The following is a 25,376-nucleotide window of genomic DNA, read 5'->3' as shown; positions in this document are numbered from 1 at the left end:
TCAAATAAATAAATAAAATCTTTAAAATAAAAAAAAATGCGATGGTGAAAAGAGTGAATGAGACTGTGTCAACTAGATCTGGAAAGCATTCTGACAACTCCAGATATTATGTAGGCATAAAAATGAACCACTTATATTACGGGATAATTTCAAGAGGCCTTGATGACAGATTTCATAGTGATCACTATCCTGATGCTTCTATAAGAACTAGTTGTTGAAAACAGGAAGCTGTAAGAACCTGCTTTATGGAAACCATAAAACGTTAAAACTTCTCCATCGCTTAAGATGAAATGTTTTAAGAAAAGAAGCAACTTCAAAACATACCCATTATGAAAAAAGAAAAAAGAATGAACCAGAACTATAAAAACTGATTTGGAGAGATGTATATTAGTTACAAAGTGAGGAGAAAAGAAAGATATGTACAGTGTGAGCCCAATTTTGCGAAACACAAATGACAAAAATACCTACATTTTTATATAAGTATATATAGACACATGTATGTATTTGTACTGTGTAGAGAATACGGGGCTCCCAATGATAAAAACTGACCATATACTAGATCACAGAAGAAGTTTCAGCAAATCTCAAAAATCAGCATCCTGTGCACCACATTTTCTGACCACTAAACAGTTTCACTGGAAACAATCTTTTTTAAAGATTTTATTTATTTATTTGACAGAGATAGAGATCAAAGTAGGAAGAGAGGCAGGCAGAGAGGCGGGAGGAAGCAGGCTCCCCACTGAGCAGAGAGCCCGATGCAGGGCTCGATCCCAGGACCCTGAGATCATGACCTGAGCCAAAGGCAGAGGCTTAACCCACTGAGCCACCCAGGCGCCCCACACTGGAAACAATTTTTAAAAAATCAAATCAAACATGTATGTTTGGAACCTTAAAATGCGTTCCGGAATAACTCATTTGTAAAAGAGCTGATAATTGTAGACATTGTGAGATATTTAAAACTGAATGACAGTAAAAGTACTATACATCAAACTCGCAGAAGGCAGTGGTTATCAGAGAGAAAGTCATAACCTTAAGTACATGTATTTAAGGTCATGAAAGAGTGGAATAGGGGAATAAGAAAATCACCGATGAAACACCAGAAAAATAATGGCTGCCAGCAAGGTCCACCAATGAATGTTAAAATTAGTGACTGGAACTTTAAGGAGAAACCAGATAATTGCATATCCTCAAATATCTCCCCAGAAATGTTTATTAGTGACTGTGCTGGTTTTTAACATATGTCCACAAATTCTTCAATACCCCTCAGTCCTGGAAATTGAGCTTAGCTTTCCTTCCTTTGAGGGTGGGCTGGACTTAGTTGCTCCCTTCTAAGGATTTGTTGAAAGGGAAAATAGCAACTTGACAGCAAGGAAACCTGGAAGGCACCACCTAAACCAGGGGATCTAAGTGAACTCCAGCATTGGCAAGGCAGGCTGACCTTATGTTCCCCTGGGGAGATGAGAGAGGGACTTCTCTTCTGCGCTGCTCTTCCCAAAATTCCATAAATCTGTCTAACTATGAAAAGAACATCAGGAAAACCCAAATAGAGGGAAATTCTACAAAATGTCTGACTGATGCTCTTCAAAAAATGTCAAGGTCAGTGCACCTGGATGGCTTATTTGGTTAAGCATCTGCCTTTGGCTCAGGTCCTGATCCTGGGGTCCTGGGATCGAGTCCCACATTGGGCTCCCTGCTCAGCGGGGAGTCTGCTTCTCCCTCTCACTTGGCCCCTTTCTTCCTCCCCCTCCCCACCTCTGTTCATGCTCTCTCTCAAATAAATGAAATCTTTTAAAAATGTCAAGGTCATGAAAACAAGGAAAGATGGAGAAATCATCACAGATCAGAGGAGACTAAGGAGACATGATGACTAAATGCAGTGTGATACCCTAGGTTAGATCCTGGAACAGAAAAAAAGACATTAGTAGAAAAGCTGGGGACATCTGAATAAAGGCTATGGTTTAGATAATAGTACTGACACAATGTTAATTTCTTCATTTTAATAAATGTGCCATGGTTGTGTAGGACACTAATTTTAGGGGATACTGATTGAAGGCTCTAAGGAAATTTTCTGTACTATATTTGCAGCTCTTCTGTAAGTCTAAAATTATTTCACAATAAAATTATTGTGTTCAAGTCAAGAAGCTAGTAAAACATCTAGAGAATGAATCTAAAGCAAGTGTAAGGAAGTAAACATAAAGATAAGAATAGATACTAATAAGAATAGATACTAATGAAGTAGAAACCAAGGAGGGGAAAAGAAAGGGTTTTTAAAATATGATCTTTCTCAAATAAGTGAGTTAGAAATTTTAACAGGATTGCGACAGAGACTGCTAGCCATCATTCAATCTCTATCCCCTTCTTGTTTCATATCTGTCTCATGGAAACCCAGAAAAAGGCAGTATTTCCTGGAATCTCTTTCCACTAGGAGTGGTCACATGATTAAGTTCTGGTCAGTGGGCAGTTAGCAGGGGAGCCTTTTGCAAAACACAAATTTTTTATATTCTAGAATACAGCTACTAATGCTTGGTCAGTTTGTGGTTTGCCTTTCTATTTGTTTATCTTAATGCCTCCTTATTGAGCTCCTCAAATCACTATTGATTGGCTGTTGGTCTCTCTGAAGGAAAGCCCTCAGTGAGCAGAGACCATAGTTCTTTCCTTCTCCCAGCTGAACTAGAAGTCAGTGCTTTAGGTAAGTGAAGACAGTCTAAAGTATTGCTGAAATCGGGCCTGGAATCCCATTTTTGCTTTGTGCTATAGTTTTCTGAGTATAGATTATTTGCCTCTTTGGTTAGGTTTATTCCTAAGTATCTTACGGTTTTGGGTGCAATTGTAAATGGAACCGACTCCTTAATTTCTCTTTCTTCTGTCTTGCTGTTGGTGTATAGAAATGCAACTGATTTCTGTGCATTGATTTTATATCCTGACACTTTACTGAATTCCTGCACAAGTTCTAGCACTTTTGGAGTAGAGTCTTGGGTTTTCTACATAAAGTATCATGTCATCTGCAAAGATTGAGAGTTTGACTTCTTTGCCAATTCAGATGACTTTTATTTCTTTTTGTTGTCTGATTGCTGAGGCTAGGACTTCTAGTACTATGTTGAATAGCAGTCGTGATAATCGACATCCCTGCTGTGTTCTTGACCTTAGGAGAAAAGCTCTCAGTTCTTCCCCATTGAGAATGATATTCTCTGTGGGTTTTTCATAAATGGTTGTGATGATATTGAGGTATGTACCCTCTATCTATATACTATGAAGAGTTTTGATCAAGAAAGGATGCTGTACTTTGTCAAATGCTTTATCAGCATCTTTTGAGAGTATCATACAGTTCTTGTTCTTTCTTTTATTAATGTATTGTATCACATTGATTGATTTGCAGATGTTGAACCAACCTAGCAGCCCAGGAATAAATCCCAATTGGTCGTGGTGAATAATCCTTTTAACATACTGGTGGATCATATTGGCTAGTATTTTGGTGAGGATTTTTGCATCTGTGTTCGTCAAGGATATTGGTCTGTAATTCTCTTTTCTGATGGGGTCTTTGTCTGGTTTTGGGATCAGGGTAATGCTGGCCTCATAAAATGAGTTTGGAAGTTTTCTTTCCATTTCTATTTTTTTGAACAGTTTCAGAAGAATAGCTGTTAATTCTTCTTTAAATGTTTGGTAGAGGAGTGCCTGGGTGGGCTCAGTGGGTTAAGACCTCTGCTTTCTGTTCAGGTCATGGTCCCAGGGTCCTGGGATCAAGCCCTGCATTGGGCTCTCTGCTCAGCGGGGAGCCTGCTTCCTCCTCTCTCTTTGCCTGCCTCTCTGCCTACTTGTGATCTCTGTCAAATAAATAAATAAATAATCTTTTAAAAATATGGTTGGTAGAATTCCCCTGGAAAGCCGTCTGGCCCTGGGCTCTTGCTTATTGGCAGATTTTTGATGGCTGCTTTAATGTCCTTACTGGTTATGAGTCTGTTCGGGTTTTCTATTCCTTTCTATTTCTTCCTGGTTCCGTTTTGGTAGTTTATACATCTTTAGGAATGCATCCATTTCTTCCAGATTGTCAAATTTGCTGGCGTATAGTTGTTCATATGTTCTTACAATTGTATTTCTTTGGTGTTGGTTGTGATCTCTCCTCTTTCATTCATGAATGTATTTATTTGGGTCCTTTCTCTTTTCTTTTTGATAAGTCTGGCCAAGGGTCTATCAATCTTATTAATTCTTTCAAGGAACCAGCTCCTAGTTTCGTTGATCTGTTCTACTGTTCTTTTGGTTTCTATTTCATTGATTTCTGCTCTGATCTTTATTATTTCTCTTCTCCTGCTGGGTTTAGGCTTTCTTTGCTGTTCTTTCTCCAGTTCCTTTAGGTGTAGGGTTAGGTTGTGTACTTGAGACCTTTCTTGTTTCTTGAGAAAGGCTTGTATCACTATATACTTTCCTCCCAAGGGTGCCTTTGCTGTGTCCCACAGATTTTGAACAGTTGTGTTTTCATTTTCATTTGTTTCCATGAATTTTTTCATTTGTCTTTCTTCCACTTACTTTTTCCATGTTTCCTCTCTAGACCATGAGCTCTCAATTCTAGAATGAGCATGTATTAAGTGTTTTTCTGTCTCCACCCAGTGGCAACTGGTGTGTCCCTAGTGTCTCTAGGAGTTTCTGCAATCAGTTTCAACATGAGTTCGCTGAATGAATGAGTAAAGAGAGCAAAAAGTGCTAAGATGTTAGATGACCTTGAGATTGAAGGATGGTGTCTTCCAGATCTGAGCATCTATCTCCAGGAAAGAATTTCCACATGGGATGGACGCTGAGCATGGGTTTGGAAGAGAAGCTAAAGCATCTTCAGGTTCCCTGCAGCTAAGGTTGTTCTACAGTGTTGACTTAATTTTCTCTGCAGTGAACAGGGCAAGACTAACAGGAAGCCCCTCAACTGAGATGCAGACAGAGTTGCCCAGCACTCTTGGCTGTTTTTTTCTTTCCTTCAAGTACTTGCTCCTCTGGCCATTTGGATCCTCCCTGTGTCCCCACTGTTGAGTTGGTGTGCACATTTTAAATCAGAATGATGCTGCTCAAATATACACTATCATAAACAGCATATGACAGTACCTCTGGACTCACATCCTCACTCAAACTGACACAAATTGTTTAAATATTTGCCAGTCTGATGGGCAAAAAATTCATTTTAATCTGTGTTTTAAAAGATTATTTATGAGGTTGAGCATCTTCTCCTGTGTTCGTTTCCCTTTGTATTTTTCTTAAGACCTCTTTGTTCATATTCATAGCCTAATTTTATATTGAGTTGTTTACTTTGCCTTAAAAAAAGTCATGTCAACATAAAAGACAGCCTACTGAATGGAAGACGATATTTGCAAACGACATATCTGATAAAAGCTTAGTATCCAAAATCTATAAAGAACTTACACAACTCAACATCCAAAACACAAATAATCCAATTTTAAAATGGGCCAAAGACATGAACAGACATTTCTGCAAAGAAGACATCCAGGGGGCCAATAGACACGTGAAACGATGCTCAAAATCACTCATCATCAGGGAAATATAAATCAAAATAACAATGAAATATCACCTCACACCTCTAAGAATGGCTAAGATCAAAACCACAAGAAACAACGTTTTGGGGAGGATGTATCGAAAAAGGAACACTCTTGTACTGCTGGTGGTAATGCAAACTAGTGCAACTGCCATGGAAAACAATATGGAGGTTCCTCAAAAAATTAAAAATAGAACTACAGTATGATCCAGTAATTCCACTACTAGGTATTTACATAAAGAATGTGAAAATGTGGGGTGCCTCGGTGGCTCAGTGGGTTAAGCCTCTGCTTCCCCCTCCCTCTGCCTGCCTCTCTGCCTACTTGTGATCTCTCTCTCTCTGTGTCAAATAAATAAATAAAATCTTTAAAAAAATACTCTTCTGCCCTCTGCACAAGAACTACTAAGTGAGCTTCTCAAAACAATAATGCTCCATGCAGTAGGTTGACTGATGTCCCCCCAGAATTCACGTCCATCTGGAACCTGTGGCAGGATGAGGAAGCGAGTACAGTCTTCAAGTTGGTGGTGGTCTACAAAATGTTCCTGGCCTGTGGTAAGTACAGAAATCAGGTATATAGGCAGACGAAGTGAGTTTATGTCTATTGAATCGAATAATAAAAAAATGTGTTTGTACTTAGTCTTTTTTTCAGTTAATTTCCCTAAAAAATTCTACTGTGTTTTACACAAGTATCAAGCCATTATAGACTGGAAATATTATTTTAGAAGAAAAAAAGAAAGGTCCTTCACCAAAAAAGAGTTGAGAAGCCCTACGCTACTCTCGGCTCTTCAGTTTCCCATAAAAGGCTGCTGCCGTCTGCAGCTGAGCCCTCTCGTCTTTATAATTTGCCTCTCACCTGTCATGTCAGGAGACATCTGGATCAAGAATTCCGTGCCTTCGAGTTACTATATTGCCCAGAACTTCTAATTGTTTTTGTGTTTCGTTGTGTCAAAGTTAAACCGTCTTTATTAATTATTCTGATAAGAAGTAATAGAATTTCCAGACTTGGGGAAGGTGGCAGCGGCGGCAATAATATCATGTTTGAGTCTTCACAACCCTCCCCAACACCCCCTCCCACAAAAAAAGAGAAAGAGACAGAGAATAAAGTCGCAAAACCAAAATTCTAAGGCAAACATCTCCAACAAAGCTAGGTGATGAGGGATTCCCCACCAATTCTAGAATGTGGACTAGCTGAGACCAAAACTACCTACTTTCAGGTGATTCCAACCATGGAATTCTTTGTGCTCGCCCAAATACAAGGTAAGAAAATAAAGAGAATCCATCCACCCGTAGTTCCCCTTCTCAGAACAGTACGAGACCGTTGAGGAAAAAGCAATCAACCAATATGGTTGAAGCGATACGCTTCACAACACTCTAACCAAATACAGGCATAGTTCCACGGAGAAGAGCACCCGTGTCCTAGCTGAGGGGGCAAAATTGTGTCGTTTCCTCATGGTCCCATGCAGGCACAGGGCCCACAACCAGCATGGCGAAAAAGGGGAACTGGACTTCGCTCTGGGGAGCAGAAGTGTTCGCTCAGAAACCAACAGAACTCTGAGGCCCCTGACCAGGAATGCATTCTTACGTCCTCAGCACCACAATTTCTGAGAAATTTAAACCCAAATTTTAGCACGTGAGTTGAGAATTTGGAGAAGTAAAGAAAGGGCAGAATTCTGAACCAACTGAGAGATCCAACAAGAGTCCCAGCAGGTGGGGAAGCCGAGCACGACGTGTGCGCTGGTGAAGGCTGGCTGGTGGGTACAGCCTGCCAGAGGGGCTGCCCATGCTTGCTAATGCATTCTACGTCTCTCCCGGTCTGGACTTGGAACAAGCCCCCGGAGGAAGGTCTCGGGCATACAGAGCCGATTCTCATCTCTGGTGTTGCTGTCTCCCACCAGGCTGGGTGGAAAGAGAGGCGAAAGAGACCACATCACGCACACACTGAGCCTTCGTCAAATTAGCCACTCAAAGAAATGTAGACCGATGCCTGTGGCATCTTCTTCCTTGAGGAAACCACGGAAGAAAAGAATTGATCCCCCAGCGACACACACCTGACATTTCACAGGTGTCTTTAATCTCCTTCCCCACCGAGCTTAGCTATTAAGTCCGTGGTGTCCCTCTATTTCTCCTTCTGGTTGCTTCCAGCCACCACTGTGTGACACATCTCATCGGAGGTTCTGCAAGAGCAAATGACAACCATAAGCTACTCTAACAATAAAAGCCCAACCTACAAGATATCCCAGATATAAGCCTGTAATGAATTGCCTGGGAAGGCAAGACAGTTCTAAACTGTCCTTGCAAGTTGAAGTTTAAAGACATCAGAGAAAAACCTGAAAGCTAAAACTGGAAGAAACTGAAGTCCCAAGTCATGCTCCAGCTGAGAGTTTCCGGACAATTGCTGGAGAATTCTATTTACTCAGGGTCCCAGCAGTGGTGTTATTTCAGCGCCAACTCCCCCAGGATTTTCCCTTTCGTAGAGTATAAATGGTTAAGAGAAGGCACACAAATGTCCACCCCTGGCCAAATTTGGAAGTCTAGCCATGCTCCCAGAATTTGATGCTGTGTTGTCCCAAACCCTCTCAGACTCTGAAGTGCCTAACTGGAAAGAGATACAGAAGATGTGAATAGTTCTGAGTACTTAGGACTCCTTCGAGGTGCCTTTCTTTCCAAGTGTTCGACTGAAGTCTTAAACCTCTTTACTTTCCATCCCTCCCTGGGTAATCCTGGTGCCCCAGCAGGTGAAAGAGCAGGTACCTCAGCCCTGGGCCACAGTGCTGGGTCCACAGGCCCTGCCAAAGGTCCTTCATAGCCTTGACCTCCTCTTTCTCCAGGGTAGTCTCTCTCTTGGGCTCCCACTGGTTTCTGCTGAGCCAGCTCAGCTCAGGAAGCCTCAGTGACTCTGTTTTTCCAGGTCCTTCTCTTTCCCTTTACAACACATGGAGGGCAAGACCATGTCAAGGAGCTGTTCCCAAAGCCTATTACATGGCCTTTGTCTCCATCAGAAAGCAGAAGAGCTCTTGTATTAGAGACTGTGGCCAAGAGCGCCTGGGTGGCTCAGTGGATTAAAGCCTCTGCCTTCGGCTCAGGTCACCGTCCCAGGGTCCGGGATCGAGCCCCGCATCGGGCTCTCTGCCCAGCAGGGAGCCTGCTTCTCTGTCTCTCTCTGCCTGCCTCTCTGCCTACTTGTGATCTCTGTCCATCAAATAAATAAATAAAATCTTAAAAAAAACAAAAAGAAACTGTGTCCAAGAGGAGTGAGGAGACAGAGAGGAGGAGGAGGAGGGCGGAGCGGGCGGGTCATGGACAGAAACCACCGGGATGATTGGGGAAGGTCAATTTAAAGCATAAACAAGGCTTCGTGGGGGTCCTGTTTCCTCTCTCTAGGTGTGCCATGTCTCAGAATCTTCCATGTCTCAAAATGCTGCAGCCCAGACCCCAGCACCGTGCTGGCTCTCTAGGGAATAAAAGATTCTGAGACATGGCAGTGGCTTTGGACCTGGGCCTGGTATTCCTAAAAGGGACAGGGATGATAAGGAGACTTTCCAGAGCAATTCTGTAGCCAATGGAAGCGAACCGAAGGCAGAGCTGTGGACAGCCGCCCAGAGCAACCGCAGCACGTAGACGGCTGGGTGAATGCAGCTGAAGACTTCGCGCAACCCCAGAGGGCAACTGGGTCCAGCTTTGCTAAGATGCAGACCGTGACGCAGGTTGGACGTTGGGCGAGCGATCTGCAGCCTGGGAATGGTGAGACAGAGGTATCAGACAGAAGGTCAAGTCAGCAGAGTAATAGTGTTCCCAAGAGCTCACACTTGTAGCTCGTTCAGGTAAGCGAGGCTGACAACACAGGACAAGCCAGACCACTCCTCTCTGTAGTTATTGTAAAGAATCACAGATTCCCAGTGTTGTGTATTGGGGGCTTGGAAAGCCGCCAGTCCTGTGTTCTGTTGCCCACTCTGTGTTCCTCCCTAGCAAGGCTTGCTAACCAGATTCCAATCCAGCAAACCTCTCAAAGCAGCCCGAGGCCCACTCAGTCTGTTGGGTGCACTTTCAGCAGATCAGAGTTAAATAACCTTGTCAAGACCTACACTGCATTTTTTTTTTTTTTTTTTTTTTCCAAGAAAACAGAAGTCACTGGGCTGGAGTTTGGGTTTAGGTTCAGTTCTATGACCTGGGGAAGGCATGTCCCCTGGTGGGGGACCACAGGGACAGCCTCCTTCCTGACCTGTCCTCTAGGACTTGCAGAGTCCTGCCGTCACAACTATTTAACTCAAGGGACGGAACATTCCAGCTCCTCTGAAGACAGTGCCTTCTAACAGCCATCAGGCCGTACTTCCCAGACACACAGGAAAGTCCCATCCTGGGCCCCGGAAGCTGCCGGATCTCGGCCACCTGTCCCCGCCCTTGCCCCCCCGAAGAAAGGCTGTCCCTCCTCCTCAAGTTTCCTCCCTGACAGCGGGTGATAACAGAAGAGCATCAGACAGGGCTTCTCCGGGATTTCCATTCCCCATGCCGGTCCGCCCCCCAGGTAACAGCAGGGCGCTCGGGGGGCGCGGGGAGAGAGTGGGGAGGCCAGAGAAGCTGGAGTGCGGGCGGCCGCACGGGGCTCGGTGTGGGGAGCTGCTCTGTACCCCGGAGGTGATCAGAAGGCTAGAAAGCACTTGAACATGGAAGTAATAAAAGACTCATTGAATTATCATTTATTTTCTGTTTTACTCACTTTTGTTTGTAGATTGTATTTGTTATTGTGTGTTCTTATTATTCAAATACAATTAATTACAGTATCTGTCAAGCAGCGGTTAAAAAGAAGGAGTGAAGCCAGCAGGCCACAAGCTTCTCCCGGACGGAGCTGTCATTGCGCCAGAGCTCTTCAATGTGTGCGTGTGGCAGATGTTCACGTACCGGTGTGTGTGAGTGTGTGTGAGTGCGTGTTAATGGCTGCATGCCTGTGTGTGAGGTGTGTGTGTGTGTGCGTGTGCAGGTGAGTGTTTCCGTGTGTGGCGACGTTTGTTTTACATGTGTGCGTACACACCTGCGAGTGAGTGTGTGTGCCTACCGCTGTGGGTGACAGATGTGTGCTTATTCACACAGGACAAAGCAGGGAAGGGACTGAGCCTCGCAGGGAAAGCGGGAGTAGGACCGAAGGAACAGAAACTTTGACGTTAACTTTCATTTCTTGCCACTGAATTCTTAGCACCATGTGTGACTTTTGCTTTCATTTGTGTGTTCTTCAGTCTTATCGAGGTTTAAGGCCCCAACAAACGCATCCCCATGTTTGCACAGCACTGCCACGAGGGAAAGGAGGAGACGTGGTTTGGTGCGGCCGAGCTAAAGCCAAGGGTCCGAGCCTGAGGAAAATGATTGCGGCTCTGGAGGGCACACTCCCAGCCAGAGACAGTTATCCAGGGACAGGTGGGCCCCGGGGAGGCTGAGGGCAGGCGCCCGCTGTGCTGGCTGCTCCGCCGGGAGAGGGGCCGCAGTCGGGGCCTTCCTGGGGCTGCTAGTCGGGGCTGATGGCAAGGGCGGGAGCAGGGCACGGCTCAGCGGACTGAAAGGCCTCAGGACCGTGTGCTCCAAAGTAAGGGGTGGGCAAGCTGCCCTCTAGGGACCCATCCAGCTCTAAGAATCCAAGTACCAATTAGGTTAATAAATACCAAAATAATAGTGTGACACGCAAGTGATTGGAAAACTGAAATCACGACGTTCTAGGCCAAGCCAAACCGTCATCAGAATGGGTTTTCTGGGGCACCGGGGTCGCTCGGCAGTTAAGCATCTGACTCTTGATTCCAGCTCAGGTCATGATCTCGGGGTCTCAGGATCGAGCCCTGTGTTGAGCTCTGTGCTCATCAGGGAGTCTGCTTGAGATTCTCTCTCTCCCTCTCCCTCTGCCCCTCTCCCCAATTGTACTCTCCCTCTAGCTAAAGCAAATAAATCAATCAGTCTTAAAAAAAAAAAAAAAAGAAAAGAATGGGTTTTCCGGTTTCACCGAACCCACTTTAGTCTCTGTGGCCCCAGTAGAAATGGCGTGTACCTCAGCAAACTCTATCCCTTAGGGGACAACCCCCTCCAAGGTACCCTCAATTCGTGTTGGGTTCAGCTCTGTTACAGCTCTAGAATCCGGGCACAGACCAGGCAAAGCCATTGTCCCACCGGGCACTCAAACCCCCACTGTCCTTGGCGTTGTCCTTCTGACTCCAAGTCTTTGCTCACTCCTTGGGACCCGGCTCGCACGTCACCCTTTGCTCCCCTCACCCAGCACCCTCCCTGCCCGAGCGCGACTTCAGCCGGGGCGAAGGGTGAGGGGAGGCCACCTCAGTCCCTCATACAACCGCTCGTTCAAGCCTATGTTAGGCGCGTCCTCGGTGCTAACTATAGAGGATGGAGAAACGTGCAACAGGTGTTTATTCAAGTCATTGATAATCCCAGTACGTGTAAGCCAATATTTGAGAGACTGAATAAGACGTCATTCTCGCTATCAGGGAACTCACAGGCTACTGGGTTACACAGACAAATAATTTTTTTTTTTTTTAAATCACAGGAGTCCATGGTAAATAATGTGGTTGGGGAAGCCCAGAGTGCTGTGGGAACTTCAGCAGGGAAGGACTAGGTCAGTCCAGGGACCGGGATACGTATCCAGAAGGAGGTGATGCGACACTGGGGGTCTTCTGGCACTGAGGACCCCCAGAACAGGAAAGGCAGCAGCTGCTGCAGGTTCTATGCCTCCCTCTCTGGGGGCCCCCGAAATGTGAAGGCAACTCCATGTATAGACTTTACTCACCCCCACTGCATTTTTTATAACAACTCCACAGGTGGCATAAAGTGGCCTCACAGTGAACAGGTTCATTCTCAGTGAAGAGAGGGCAGAATTCGAAAAGGTAATAGAATGAAGACAAGGGCCCTCAGGTCTTCCACGACTTGGAGAATTGCTAGAAAACTGCCTTTTCCAGCCTAGGAGTTCTGCGGAGGAGAATGTAGGATGGGCCTGTTGTCAAAAAACGACACCTTAAACTCTGAGTTTATTATCCTGGGCTTCGGGGACCTGGCCGGGCTGCAAATCTTCTTCTTTGGACTCTTTCTAGCGATGCATCTTGTCACCCTGGCAGGACATACAACCATCGTGCTCATCACCCTCATCGACTCCTGCCTCCAGACCCCCATGTACTTCTTCCTTCGCAATCTGTCCACCATTGAAATTTGTTATATATTGGTGATCGTCCCCAACATGCTGGCCAATTTCTTATCCAGGAGCCAGCGGATGCCCTTCCTGGGCTGTGCCCTGCAAATGCACCTCTTCATCGCCCTGGGTGGGGCGGAGTGCTTCCTCCTGGCCGTGATGGCCTACGACCGCTTCGTGGCCATCTGCAACCCCCTGCGCTATGCGGTCATCATCACCAGGGCCCTCTGTCTGCAGATGCTGACTCTGGCCTGCATCAGTGGCTTTGCGCTCTCCCTCATCCTCACCACACTGATATTCCTCCTGCCCTTCTGTCAGTCCCACGAGATCAATCATTTCTTCTGTGACATCCCTGCTGTGCTCTTTCTGGCCTGCTCAGACACGAGAGCCAACGAGATTGCAGTCTTCCTTGTCTGCTTGCTCATCCTGCTGGTTCCCTTCCTGCTGATTCTGTTGTCCTATGCGTTCATTATCGCCGCCATCCTCAGAATCCACTCAGCCGAGGGAAGGAGCAAAGCCTTTTCCACCTGTGCTGGGCACCTGCTGGTCTCTGTTCTGCACTATGGCTGCGCCATTTTCATCTACATTCGCCCGAAGTCATGCTACACCCCGGAACAGGACAAAATTGTGTCCTTAATCTATACCAATGTAACCCCCATGCTCTACCCTATGATCTACAGTCTGAGGAACAAAGAAGTCAAGGGCGCGCTTGGGAGACTTCTCGATAGCTATAACCAGATGAGGCAGAGACCCGCCACTAGGTGAAGGGGAAGACGGGGTCCACCAGAACCGCCCTGGCCCCTTTTCGTGAATCCGGCCGGCCACCCCACAGCACACTCTGTGGCTCCACTCCCCCCTCTGAGGGCAACTCCATGGTCCTGTGCGCCGGGACCTTCCAGTCCCCTTTCCTGTGGTCAGAGAGAGAAAACGAATCCGACAGCCTCCCAAGATGTGGCAGTTCTCGGGTGTGTGTGGGTGTCTCACTGTCCCTTCATGGACAGTTACATCTGCCCTCTGGAGCGCCGCCAGACAAGGACACTGAAGGGAAGAAGGTCACGGGCTGACCAAACAAGACAGTAAGGCGACCACTTCTTTGGGCACAGAGCCAGCAGGAACAGAAATACAAGGTGTTCCTAAGTCAAAACCAGGCGAAGTGCAAAGGCAGAGCCAAGTGCAAGACTGAATCCCACATCATCAGAAAATAACCTGGAGATCACCTGAGACCCAGCGATGCCTCCTGAATCAGCAACGCCTTCTGCTCCATCCCCCTCCCATCCCCCATGCTCAGAAGATGTTTCCCAATTGCCCCACTTCTGGCCTCTGGCCAGCTGACCCCTCCTCGTCCTGTAGCGCCCCCTGTTCCTGAGGGCCCAAGCGGACCGCATCTCCTCTGATCCAAGCTACCAGGCTCGGGGAGCCGCCCCTCCTCTGAGGCCCTGTGTGCTTACTCGTCACCTAGGCCTGAAGAGGTGGAGATTCCTTGAAGGCAAGAGCAATCAGGAATTTCTGTCCTCCCAGAACCTAGCACATAATAGATGTTCAGTAAGAAGTAATTGAACTGTGAATCCCCATGAGCTTTGATGCAGGAAGATCTTCAGAGCCCAAGTGCCGACAGGATGAAAACCTTCACTGTTTGGCTGAGCCGAGGCCTCTGCAATTCAGGGACTCAGGTCAGGTGTAACGATCCTAAGAAAATGTTTGCTGCCTCTACTTCCAGCCCAAAGGCTGGGATAAATTATAAATGCCATGGGTCCCCGTGTTCCCCTGCATCATAGCACTTAGAAGGAAGAACTCTTGAATGAGTGAATGAGTGAATGAATTAAGGAGCACCTTGTGTGTACCAAGCACTGGACATGGGACTTGGGGAAAACCATAAGACGTCGTGTCTGCCCTCAAGGCGCTCACAAATTAGCCTGGGCAGGGGGCAGTTAGACACCAAGATAACTTATCTTATTTTATTTTTTTAAACATTTTATTTGTTTGTTTGTCAGACCGAGAGCACAAGCAGAGGGAGAAGCAGGCTCCCCGCTGAGGGAGCCAGACGTGAACCTCGATCCCAGGACCTTGGGATCATGACCTGAGCCGAAGGCGGATGCTTAACCGACTGAGCCACCCAGGCGTCCCAAGATAACTTATTTTAATGCAATGGTCACAGTCTATTCATTCACAGAAAGGAGTAACCAGCACCATACCTATGAACCCTCACATGCTGTTAGAAAGGTCAGGAAGGAAGGGGCCTAGGACCTTGACAAGCCCTCACTGGACAGCTAAACCAACACCGTGAGCGCCTCCCTCTAGACTCCGTGTTCCGTCAGCAACATTGCCCTAGGCTCGAAGTGCATGTCTCCAACCTTGCCTGCTCGCTTCGGTTCACGGCTCTTACTGTCTTGCTTATCGTGCTAGACGATGACCTCACTTTCCACCACAAAGAGGCCCTCAGAGCCACAGGACAGGGCACCCCTCAACGGGAGCGGCAGATCTTGGGGGGAAGGAACCATGTGGGTCACCTTCCTAGTGCCCGGCCCTCCCTGCTCTTTGGTCAGTGTGACTACAAGTCACTGAGAGAATATGGTGACAACAGAAAAGAGTCTCTGCCCAAGAAATTCGTGGTGACGGTCCAGAGCTAACAAAGGTCTGCTGAAAGCGACGTGCAACGCCTAGAAAGTGACCCTCACCTGGCGCCCTGCACGCACAGTGCTGAATGCATAGCCGCAGGGGTTAGCCACAGCCCGGGGCAGGCCGGGTCCCTCCGCTCCACCACATGGCCCAACCAAATCTGTATAGCTCCACGGACAGAGGGAGCAAGACTGTTGCTGGTGTCACCTGCCGTGCATCAGGACCATGCGATGCCCTTATAAAAGGGTGCGTGGGCGCTCCTGCACTTGGATAACCTTGTCCAGGTGCCTCTTCTTTTATCACTTCCGGAGACGTACCCCATGGCTCTCTCCCCTAAATCCTTTTGTGCTTTCAAAGTAAGCCAGTGAAATGTTGACAAGTGCTGAAGCTGCGTGAAGGGAGGGCGGGGGTTTCCAATCCTATTCACTCTCCTGTGTGTACACGCATAACTGCCATAATAAAGAGTTTTAAGAGGTAAACGTACTGATGAGCCTCCTTTTTGTTTCAAGAGAGAAAAAGAAGGAGTAGGAGGAGGGGCAGAGGGAGACAGAGAAGCAGGCTCCCCTCCGAGGAGGGAGCCTGATGCGGGGCTGGATCCCAGGGTCCTGGGATCATGACCTGAGCTGAAGGCAGACGCTCAACCGACTGAGCCCCCCAGGCATCCCTATGAGCCCCTTTGCCCAACTAAACCGCTTGCTCAGAATGTTCTGTGGCATCTGTGCCATAGCTCTAACCTCCACTCTTCCTTTAAGGCCCAACTCAAGGAGCATTCAGTCCATGACCCCTTTTTGATTACTGTCTTGCTCGCATTCTCACTGAAGGCAACTCCGATGAGAGTGAGAGTGTCGCAGGCAGAAGCACAGCCTCAGGTTGCCATCTACCGTGGCCTTGCTCTCTGTGAGAGGAGGAAGTGACAGCACTAACCCAGGTGGTCCCGTGCACACACAGATACACACCCACGTGCATGTGCACTTCCGGCGTGGGACGGGGAGGGGCAAGGACAGGAAGTCCCCCCACTTCAGGCAGCTTCCCCCTAACCCTAACCCTGGGGAGGAGGGAGAGCTCTGGAGATCGCAGGGCCCCTGCAGGGGTGTGGGGCAGGGAAAGGTCAGAGATGAAATGATGACAGCCCGCTACCCTCCTCAGCAGTCTGGGGGTGGGGCAGGTTCCCAGACGGAAGGAGCCAAGGAATTTGTAAGGTGAGAGGAAATGTCAGCATGGCCTAGGGTGGCCTAGGAAGGATGGCTGGGACTTGTCTGAGGGGATTCACTGCCTGGGAGATGACGTCAGAACACGAGCGGCTGTGGAAACACCTGTCATCAAGACAGCACTAAAAGAGGGAAGCATTTGGGGAGTGGGCGAAGTATAGTGAGGTCAGTAGGGGCTGGTTGGCTTCTGGGAGCCTACAGGATGTCCTGGTTTGGGTGGCTAACTGACTCAGAGCTCAGGAATTCAAGAAAAATGTTGAATATCTGGCAACTGGCAGAGATCCACGTTGATTTAACTGTCACCTTCCTTATGCCCTGCCCTGTCACCTCTTAACCATAGTCATTACAGACCAGGCCTCACGTGTTTCTAACATATTTACTACAAAAAAAGGGGGGTGCCTGGGTGCCTCAGTCTGTTGAGTGTCTGCTTTCGGCTCAGGTCATGATCCCAGGGTCCTGGGATCGAGTCCCGCATCAGGCTCTCTGCTCAGCATGGAGCCTGCTTCTGTCTGTGCCTCTCTCTCCCCCTGCTTCTGCGCTCTCTCTCTCTCTCCCTCTCTTCGTGTCAAGTAAATAAAATCATAAATAGATAGATAGAAAGATAGATAAATTTACTACATTCCAAGCAAGTTTTCTGTGCCTCACAAACTCAAAGGCCATGACTGCTGCACAGCCTGGTGTGGGCAGGACAGAGAAGAGGGCCGTGGGGTGCTGAGCCCTCCTGAGTGTCTGGCTGCCTGTGTTTGCTGTGTTCACACACATATGTGCACGTGTGCAGAGTACTTGGAAAGGGGAGAAAAGCAAAAGATTTCTTCATGTAATATTGATGAGATGCTGATGAAGCAAACTACCTTTTGTCCTCTGGAGGAATAACTTTCCAGGAAGGATGAACATTACGAGTGCAATTCAGAAAAAGCTTTTTGGAAGCAGCTCAACATCTGAAGGCAGACAAGGCTGTGCCACGCTGGCCCCAAGGTGGTTCGCCTGGGGCTAGGATTTGGCAAAGACTTCAGGGACCTCATCACAATCCTCCTAACCGTATCAAGAAAAAGGGCCAATTAGAAGCACTTTCAAAGGAAAGATTGGCCTCTGATGAATTAAACGAAACTATTAAAACTTCAGCAAAGTAGTTCACTTGGGAACTAATTAGAAGTTTTTCTGAACAACAGTTGCTGAAAAACTTTCTTAATTTGTGTTCTGATTACAAAGGTGGTTGATGCTCACTGTCAAAAATAAATAAAATAGGGACGCCTGGGTGGCTCAGTCGGTTAAGCCACTGCCTTCGGCTCAGGTCGTGATCCCAGGGTCCTGGGATCAAGCCCTGCATCGGGTTCCTTGCTCAGGGAGCCTGTTTCTCTCTCTGCCTCTGCCTGCTTGCGTGTGCTCTCTCTCTCTCTCTGACAAATAAATAAAATCTTTAAAATAATAAAAAATTTTAAATAAAGAAAATATGGGCCAGTTCGGAAAAGAAAACAAAGATCGGTCATCTTACTTACTAAAGACAACCGCAGTAAAATGCTGGTGTCTCAGGAGATGAGCTCACTCATAGTGAGCGTGTAGATGTAATCACCCAATAAATGTGACTGGTTACTATTTTTCCATTGTTGGTAGGCTTGGAAAAGACTTTTCCATTCAAAAATCAAATAAAGCTCATCTACATTTTCTTCCAGTATTTCGTGTTGATTTAATGAGTATATATAAGCCCACACATGCTTGCGCATTATGAACGATCTGTATAATGCAGAAATACTTCCCTCCCATGCCTCCCTGAAACGGGGAGCAACCATGGAACAGGTCAGTGCTTACAGGCACGCCAGTTCATGGCAGTCATTCAAACAGTGCCCAACCCTCCGAGGCATCCCTCTAAAGCCTAAGAAGAGAAGCAGGCTTTTATTCAGTGACTCTTGGCTGCCTCCACGGGGAGCTCTGCCCGGGAGAGCAAACACCCCTCCCTTCTAAGCCCACCTTGCACTCTGGCTGAATGATGGAGAAAAACTGAGCCATCCAGGGAGCTGGAAGGGAGCCCCGGAGTCATGTGCAGAGGGGTCTTCTGCAGGACCAAAAAGTGAGAGACCACGAGGGGGTATGGGGGCCCCAGGACACAGCACAATATAAGGTGTGAAAAAGTGTCTAAGGAAATAAAAGGCATAGGAATTAGCAGGCTGCATGTGATAGTGACCAGAAAGAGATTCCACAGGTACACAGAAAGCACCGGGAATAGCTTTTCGTTTGTCAGTCTGTCCACTCTGTTTCTTCTCTGATGGGCCTATGTCAGTACGAGCCAGGCCTAACACTTGGACAGCACTCCTCATCCTCACCTCCAATCCTGCCTGAAATCTATGACTTTGACGCGCAAACAGTTCTTCCCTGTGTGTTCTCATCAATCCCTTACCCACCTGCCCTGCTGTCTCGCTCCTCTCCCCCCGAGTACCGGGTGCGTGGGGAAGAGGCTCTGCCGGCTCCGGGACCTGCTCCGCTCCCAGGTCCTGGAACAGCGCCGGGCGCAGGGATCCTCCGAACAAACGCCCGAGGAAGCAGCTCGAGGTGGGCATGCCTCCCGCCTCCCCCCGCCCCCCGCCCAACCCCTCACGACAAGCAGTGGCAGCTCGGGAGCCAGCTTTGGAAAATGACATGTTTTTATTGCTATGTTTGCAGTGGCTTTTTAGCACAGTAAGAATGTCCCCGCTGGACCCCCGCCCTCACCCAGGCCCACCTCTCCGACCCACGTCGGGGCGGCGTCGGGGAAGCCCTTCTAGGGTCCGCTCCGCCGTCTCGGGATCGGACGCGACACACGTGGGTTAATTAAAGCTGCTAATGGAAGACTTGAGACGCGGGAGGTGCATCCGCTTTAAGCTTGCAGGTGGGAGCCGCGCCTGGGCGCAGGCCTTCCCCGGCTGGTGCCCACCTCAGATCCCTGCAGTCGTGCCCAGCCCGGGCCGAGGGGGGGCAGGGCGTGGGCGAGCCTGAGCGCGCCAGGAGAGGGGGCCCCAGGTCCCCCGGGGGTCACGACGCCGCACCTCACCCTGCCGGCTTGCGGGCAGAGGGGGTGGGGGGATGCTCCTGCACGGCCCCCACCCCCGGCCTTGCACTCTGTCCACCCCGGTCTGGGGCCCGGGACTGCACGTGCACACCCACACGACAGACTCGCACGCTCAACAGCTGGAAGCTTTTGCCTACGAAAATTAGATTTATAAATTCACACTCCTTGGCTGGGGCAGAGGACTCAGAGGGTGCTCAGGGGGACGGGGAGTGGCAGGGAGTCGGGACGTGGGGCTGTTTTCTCTTTAGAAATATACAAGCAGGAATCTCTTTCCTCAAGTTTTTATAAAATGTGCAAAATACAAGCCTCGTCTGCCCACAGGCACAGTTTACACCTGGTAGTGACCTTGGCTAAGAGATCGAGGTTCACCCTACATACTCACGCACACATGCATTCGTACACAAGCTCACACAACTGATATTGGTGGCAACTGGCGCAGGAACCGGACGGTCCCGTTGCTGGCTGGCTCTCTAAGCTTCTAGAAGAGGGACGGGGAGAGGGGTGGGGCCCAGCTGAAGTAGCCGCCTTGGCTCTCCCGCCCTGGTGCCCCAGCTGCCACTGCCACCTCTGGGGTGGACGGGCCGCCCGAGGGAGCGTCGGGCAGAGCCCGGAGGGGCAGGCGTGCTGGGGCAGGGTGGGGGGGACACAGCTGCAGTGGGCATGGGGCGGGGGCGCGGTGGGCAGGGCCTGGGAAGCAGCGTGCGTACCAGCTCCGTTGGGGGGTGGTGGGGGGGAGGCATCTATTTTTGGTGGGTTGTGGTATTTTTGGCATTTTATTAAAAATGGAAAAAGTTATTTTAGTTAGCACTCGTGGTGCTTCCTCCCACTCCCCCCCCCCCCCCGGCAGACCCCAAAAGTGTCAGGGAAAGGCAAGCCCCCCCCCGGGAGGGGTGGGGGGGCTAAAGCAGGGGCTGCTATGGCTACAAGAGGGTGAGCTGGTGATGGGAGCCAGGGCGCCTGTCACATGACGCTCTCCACCACCACCACCTTGCTGCTCTCGGACACTGGGGTCAGGGTGGTCAGGCCCCTGACATCCGAGTCCTGAGCTCTATACTCCAAGTGGTGGAGGCCCCACACAGGCTGCGTCAGGTGCTGCCAGCGCTGCAGGGGAGAGGGACACGTTGTTGAGTCCCTGGGCGATGGCCCGGGGAGGGGAGGGGAGGGAGGGGAGGGGAGGGGAGGGTGGGGGAGAGTGGGGGAGGTGCCCATGCTAGCCCTCGGCCTCTGTCCCCTTCCCACCAGCGGCCACTGGTAGGGGACCAAGGGGACCCTCCTCCCGTGGGTACTGACCACACGTCCCACTCTCTGTACCAGGGAAAGGGGTGAGGCGAAGGGACAGACCCGTCTTCCCCCCACAGGACCCTCAGGCCCCGGAGGGTCTGCCTGCCTTCCTCCACCCCCTGCCCTGAGCTGGCCCCGCAGACTCCCAGCGCCGGTCCGTCCCAGCGGGCGGGAGAACGCGCTTGGGCCAGGGACGGAATGCCCTGAGCGGGTGTGAGGCAGGGAGTGGAGTCAAGGGGAGGCGGGCCGGGCGACTGACCTCAGCCATGGTCCCCTTGGCTCTGAGGAGGCAGCCCAGGAGGTGGAGGGGCACACACAGCATGGAGGAGAGCGCGAAGCCCCAGCCCATGGCCTCGCCCCACCACGGGTACACGTAGGTGTTGTTGTAGACCAGCGGCTTGTAGTACACCACGTTGAAGGTGAAGATGCCCTGCGGGTGAGAACCCCGAACCCCGGGCTCTCAGCCGCCGGAGGGCCCTCGGCGTCCCTCCCCCTGCCCAGCCTCCCCTGGCCCTTACCATGCAGACCAGTGGGGTGAAGAAGGACCAGCACCATTTCATCCAGGGGCAAGGTCGGTACCCGATCATGCAGGCCACGTCGTCCATGAACCTGTCTGCTCCTGGGGCGGGTGGGGCACGAGGGCTGGAGCTAGAGACCCCACCTCCCCTGCAGGCCACGCCCCCTCCCCCGCCCCCCCCGCCCCCCCCCGCCCCCCCCCCCGCAGACCTACCGTACACCCAGGCGACCACCACGCACTCCCAAAAGGCCTGCCAGAGCAGGGTCGTGCCGCTGGCCGAGTAGTCGTCAAACAGCTGGAAGACATACATCCTGCCCTGGGGACAGAGCCGGGTCAGGGGAAGCGGCCGCTGGATGGAAGCTGGGGGTGGGGGAGCCCTTGCCCCACCCCCACTCACATCGGTCACCATGGAGAGGTCGATGACAAAGCAGAGGGCACAGCAGAGGGCCACAGAGATTTCCCTTTGGAAACGGAAGTAGTAGGAGGCCGGGAGGAGGTCGAGCAGGCCAGTGACGAAGCCTTCCACACCTACAAACTGTGGCCAGGCGCTGAGGCCACGCCCCTCCCCCCTCCCTGCCAGCCAGCTCCCCTCCCCCGGTGCCCACCCATCGCCCCCCCCACCCAGTTCTGTCACCCCTGGCAAACCTGGCTGTCCAGGCCGAGCAGCAGCAGCATGAAGAAAAACAGGGCAGCCCAGAGCGGGGCCACAGGCATCAGCGTGACGGCCCGGGGGTAGGCGATGAAGGCCAGGCCTGGCCCTGAAGGGGAAGGGGCAGGGTTCAGATCACGGTCATCGGTCGGTCGTCGGTCACCGTCGCTTGCCTTCCTCGTCCCCCCTTCCCAAAGGGGTGGAGAACGCCAGAGCATCTCCTGGCCAAGGGCCCTGCCCTGCCTCTCGGGTCAAGGTGCTGCCGGGTGCCACTTGAGCCCCTAAGGGTGGGTCGTCTGACTTGGCCTCCCTGCCTCTGATTCCGGCCGCTACTGCGGTCACAGGTCCGCGTGAAGCCCGGCAAGGCCCTCCTCTCCCCCTGCGCCCTCTGGCAGAGGGGAGGGGCGGTGGGCTTCCGTGGTCCCGTTGGGAAGGGGAGGGGCCTGCGCCAAGGCCCTGGGGCCGGGTGGACAGGAGCTCAAGGCTCCGCGGGGCCTGGCCCATGTGGCTCCCGCTGTGAGCCCACCGGGCCTCCCTCTGGCCCAGAGGGACACAGCAAGTTCGGGGACCGTTTCTTCTGGCTCCCAGGATGTCCCCTGGCGCCTGTCTGCGAGCGCGGTGTGCCGGAAGGCCCAGGGGTCGGGGGGGGGGGGGGGGGGGGGGTCTTTACCTGACTCCGCCACCTTGGAGATGTGCACGCCCTGCTCTGCGGCCATGAAGCCCAAGATGGAGAAGACCACGAAGCCAGCGAAGAAGCTGGTCCCGCTGTTGATGAGAGCCAGGATGATGGCGTCCCTGGGGGCAGAGAACGGTGGTCAGGCTGCCTGCTGCCCACAGGAGGGGTGGGGGGGCAGGGGCGGGGGGGCACCTACTTGTAACAGTTGTTGTTGAAACGGTTGTAGCTGCCCAGCGCCGTCAGGGCCCCCAGGCCGATGGCATAGGAGAAGAAAATCTGGGTCCCGGCATCTATCCACACCTGTGGGGGGGCCGGCCAAGGGAGGATGTGAGGGGCCCTGCGGCCCGGCGCACCCCCCCACCCCACTGCACCACACCTCACCCTCACCTGAGGGGACCCCAGCTTTGATCAGTCAGGCTTGAGATAGTAGATGATGCCGTCCAAGGCTCCGGGCAGCAGCACCCCCCGCACCAGGAGCACGACGGGGACCACGTAGGGGAATGTTGCGGTGAAGTACACGATCTGGGGGGCCGGGCGGCTCAGAGGGGCCCTGCGGCACCCGCCTCCCCCTCGGGGCCCCCAGCTCGGCAGGATGGCCAAGCGGGCCACACTGCCCCTCGACGGCAGGCTGCTCCCAAGCCGGGGGGTGGGGGGAGGTGGGCCAGCAGCCCCCCTTCTGCTCCTCAAAGCCTCGGCTCCTCCCCGGGGAAGCTCTGCGCCCGGGCTGGAGCGGGAGCAGCTCCACGGCCGGCACAGGCCAGCGGCAGACGGAGGGGAGAGGCAGGGAGCGGGAGAGCAGCCGGGGGGGGGGGGGGGGGGGGGGCACATCTCGCGCCCCCCGGGCCCCGACAGCTCGTCACTCTGCAGAGAGGCCCAGTCTGGTAGTCGGGGCTAGACCCCGCCGGCCAGAGAGCGACACGGGCCCCCATGACTGCTGCCTCCCGTCCACGCTGAGCAGAGCAGGACAGGCGGGCGAGGGAGAGCTATAGCCTGGGAGCCCCCCGCCCCCACCCAGGGCCAGCACAAGGGAGTGAGGAACAGAGAGACAGCGGGGCAGGGGCAGTCGGCGATGTCCCGACACAGCAAGGGGCAGGGGCTGCCTGGGCTTCTCCCCACCTCAGGAGGAAGGGAGGCACTCCAGGCATGGGCGGGGGGGGGGGGGGGGGGGGGTTGGAAGGGTGGGGAGGTCCATCCAGGCAGGGGTGGAGGAGTTCGGAGGTGGGAGCGGGGCCGATCCTGGCCTGGGCGGGGGAGTTTGGAGGGGCGGGGAGGACGGTCCAAGCATGGGTGGAGGAGTTTGGAGGTGGGGGGGGCACGATCCAGGCCTGGGCGGGGGAGTTTGGAGGGGCGGGGAGGACAATCCTGGCATGGGCGGGGGAGTCTGGAGGGCAAGGAGGGCGGTCCAGGCACGGGCGGGAATGGAGCAGTCTGGACTCAAGGACCTGCTCCGCGCTCAGGCCGCGGCCCCGGCCCCTCCCGTCGCAGCGGCGGTCCCTGGCAGAGCCCGCCCTTCTCTCCCCCGTGGCCCACCGTGGCCGTGCTGCCCCCAGCCCGGCCGTCACCTCCAGCCCTGCGGGGGCCTCCGGCCGTACCTTTCCCGTGGACTTGACCCCCTTCCAGACGCAGAAGTAGACCAGCACCCAGCAGGCCAGCAGACACAGGGTCACCTCCCAGTTGAGGGCCCCTGGCACCTCCAGGCCCCCGGAGAGCCGCAAGACTTTGTTCCTGGGGGAGGGAGAGCCCGTGAGCGCGGGGCCAGCAGAGGGTGAAGTGAGTGGGCGCTGCCCCAGGGGTGGCGTTCCCCGCCCGCCCTGCCGCCCTTGGGTCCAGGTGGGGCCCTCCTGGGCGTCGGTGCACGCGGACTCGGGCCACGTGTGAAGCCCAGAGAGAGGCCCAGGCGAGCAGCGGCTCAGAGGTGTCGGGCCGCCTCCCAGGACTCCGTGACCGGGGACACACGGCCAGCGGGTTGGTCACACCTGGGCCAGGCTAGGACATTGGCAGACACAGACTTGAGGGTGAGGTAGGTTTGGCAGGAAACAGTCACGTGCCAGCAGCCTCACAAGAGGGGTCTCTCTGGAATGGCGCCAGGGGTGGTTTACACAGGTGCACGGGGGAGCCCAGGTGACGTCACCCGCTAAGGGGCAGAGCTTTCCGAGAGAGCCTCATTCACTCTGTGGCTCAGGGAGGGCTTGGAAGCCAGAAGTATAAGCTGAGGAAGCATGCAGGCCACAGAATAAGGTGCAGGCGGTGTGACCGGCACAGCTAAAGGTCTGGGTTGCCCGGGTGACCCTAGCGGTCCAGATGGCCCTGAAGGCCACGAGGGCTCCCGTGGAAGTGGTGAGGGAGAGGCAAGTGCTACAGCCAGGGGAGACCCACGGGTCACATAGGTGCCACAGGCTCTTGGCCCCGGGCGGAGACGCCACACCAGGACCTGGAGAACATGCGGTACCATGGCCAGGGGACATGCCGGGTGTCGCACTGTGCATATACGGCATCAGGGCTGGGTGTGCCTGTCAGGCACACAGCCAGAGGGCCAGGAAGCCAGGTGCCCCCTGTTGTACCTGTTTGAGGCGTGGCTGGCTGGCCAGGGGAATGGATCTAGGGGAGGCAATGGGACAGTGAGGAGAGGAGGTCAGCCTGGAGGCACAGAGGAAGGAGGGTCCAGGGAGGGGCCGGGGCTGCTGGAGGGAC

The 25,376-nt window shown here is 52.3% G+C and overlaps 2 protein-coding genes across 2 annotated transcripts; one reads left to right on the top strand and one right to left on the bottom strand.

Annotated features, from left to right (window-relative positions):
* Positions 1-12,500: 12,500 nt before the first annotated feature.
* LOC116582402 (olfactory receptor 10V1-like) lies at positions 12,501-13,463 on the top strand. Its single transcript, XM_032329746.1, has one exon. It carries the CDS (start codon positions 12,501-12,503, stop codon positions 13,461-13,463), a length of 963 nt encoding a protein of 320 aa, XP_032185637.1.
* Positions 13,464-19,140: 5,677 nt separating this feature from the next.
* LOC116582401 (sodium- and chloride-dependent creatine transporter 1-like) lies at positions 19,141-25,150 on the bottom strand. The gene is given in 11 exon segments (XM_032329745.1): positions 19,141-20,663; positions 21,103-21,273; positions 21,362-21,462; positions 21,574-21,676; positions 21,743-21,895; positions 22,006-22,118; positions 22,680-22,804; positions 22,882-22,985; positions 23,073-23,207; positions 24,278-24,504; positions 25,135-25,150. Coding segments are annotated over 11 exon segments (1,389 nt in total). The 3' UTR covers positions 19,141-20,522.
* Between the last annotated feature and the right edge of the window lie 226 nt (positions 25,151-25,376).

This window comes from Mustela erminea, chromosome X, assembly GCF_009829155.1.
Source record: "Mustela erminea isolate mMusErm1 chromosome X, mMusErm1.Pri, whole genome shotgun sequence".
In the NCBI taxonomy this organism is placed as follows: Eukaryota; Metazoa; Chordata; class Mammalia; order Carnivora; family Mustelidae; genus Mustela; species Mustela erminea.
Note: the sequence above shows the minus strand (reverse complement) of the source record. Positions and strands in the feature narration are given on the sequence as shown.

What these genes read in the sequence shown, in the direction of transcription:
- LOC116582402 (XM_032329746.1), top strand. Translation starts at nt 12,501, where the DNA reads ATGGGCCTGTTGTCAAAAAACGACACCTTAAACTCTGAGTTTATTATC.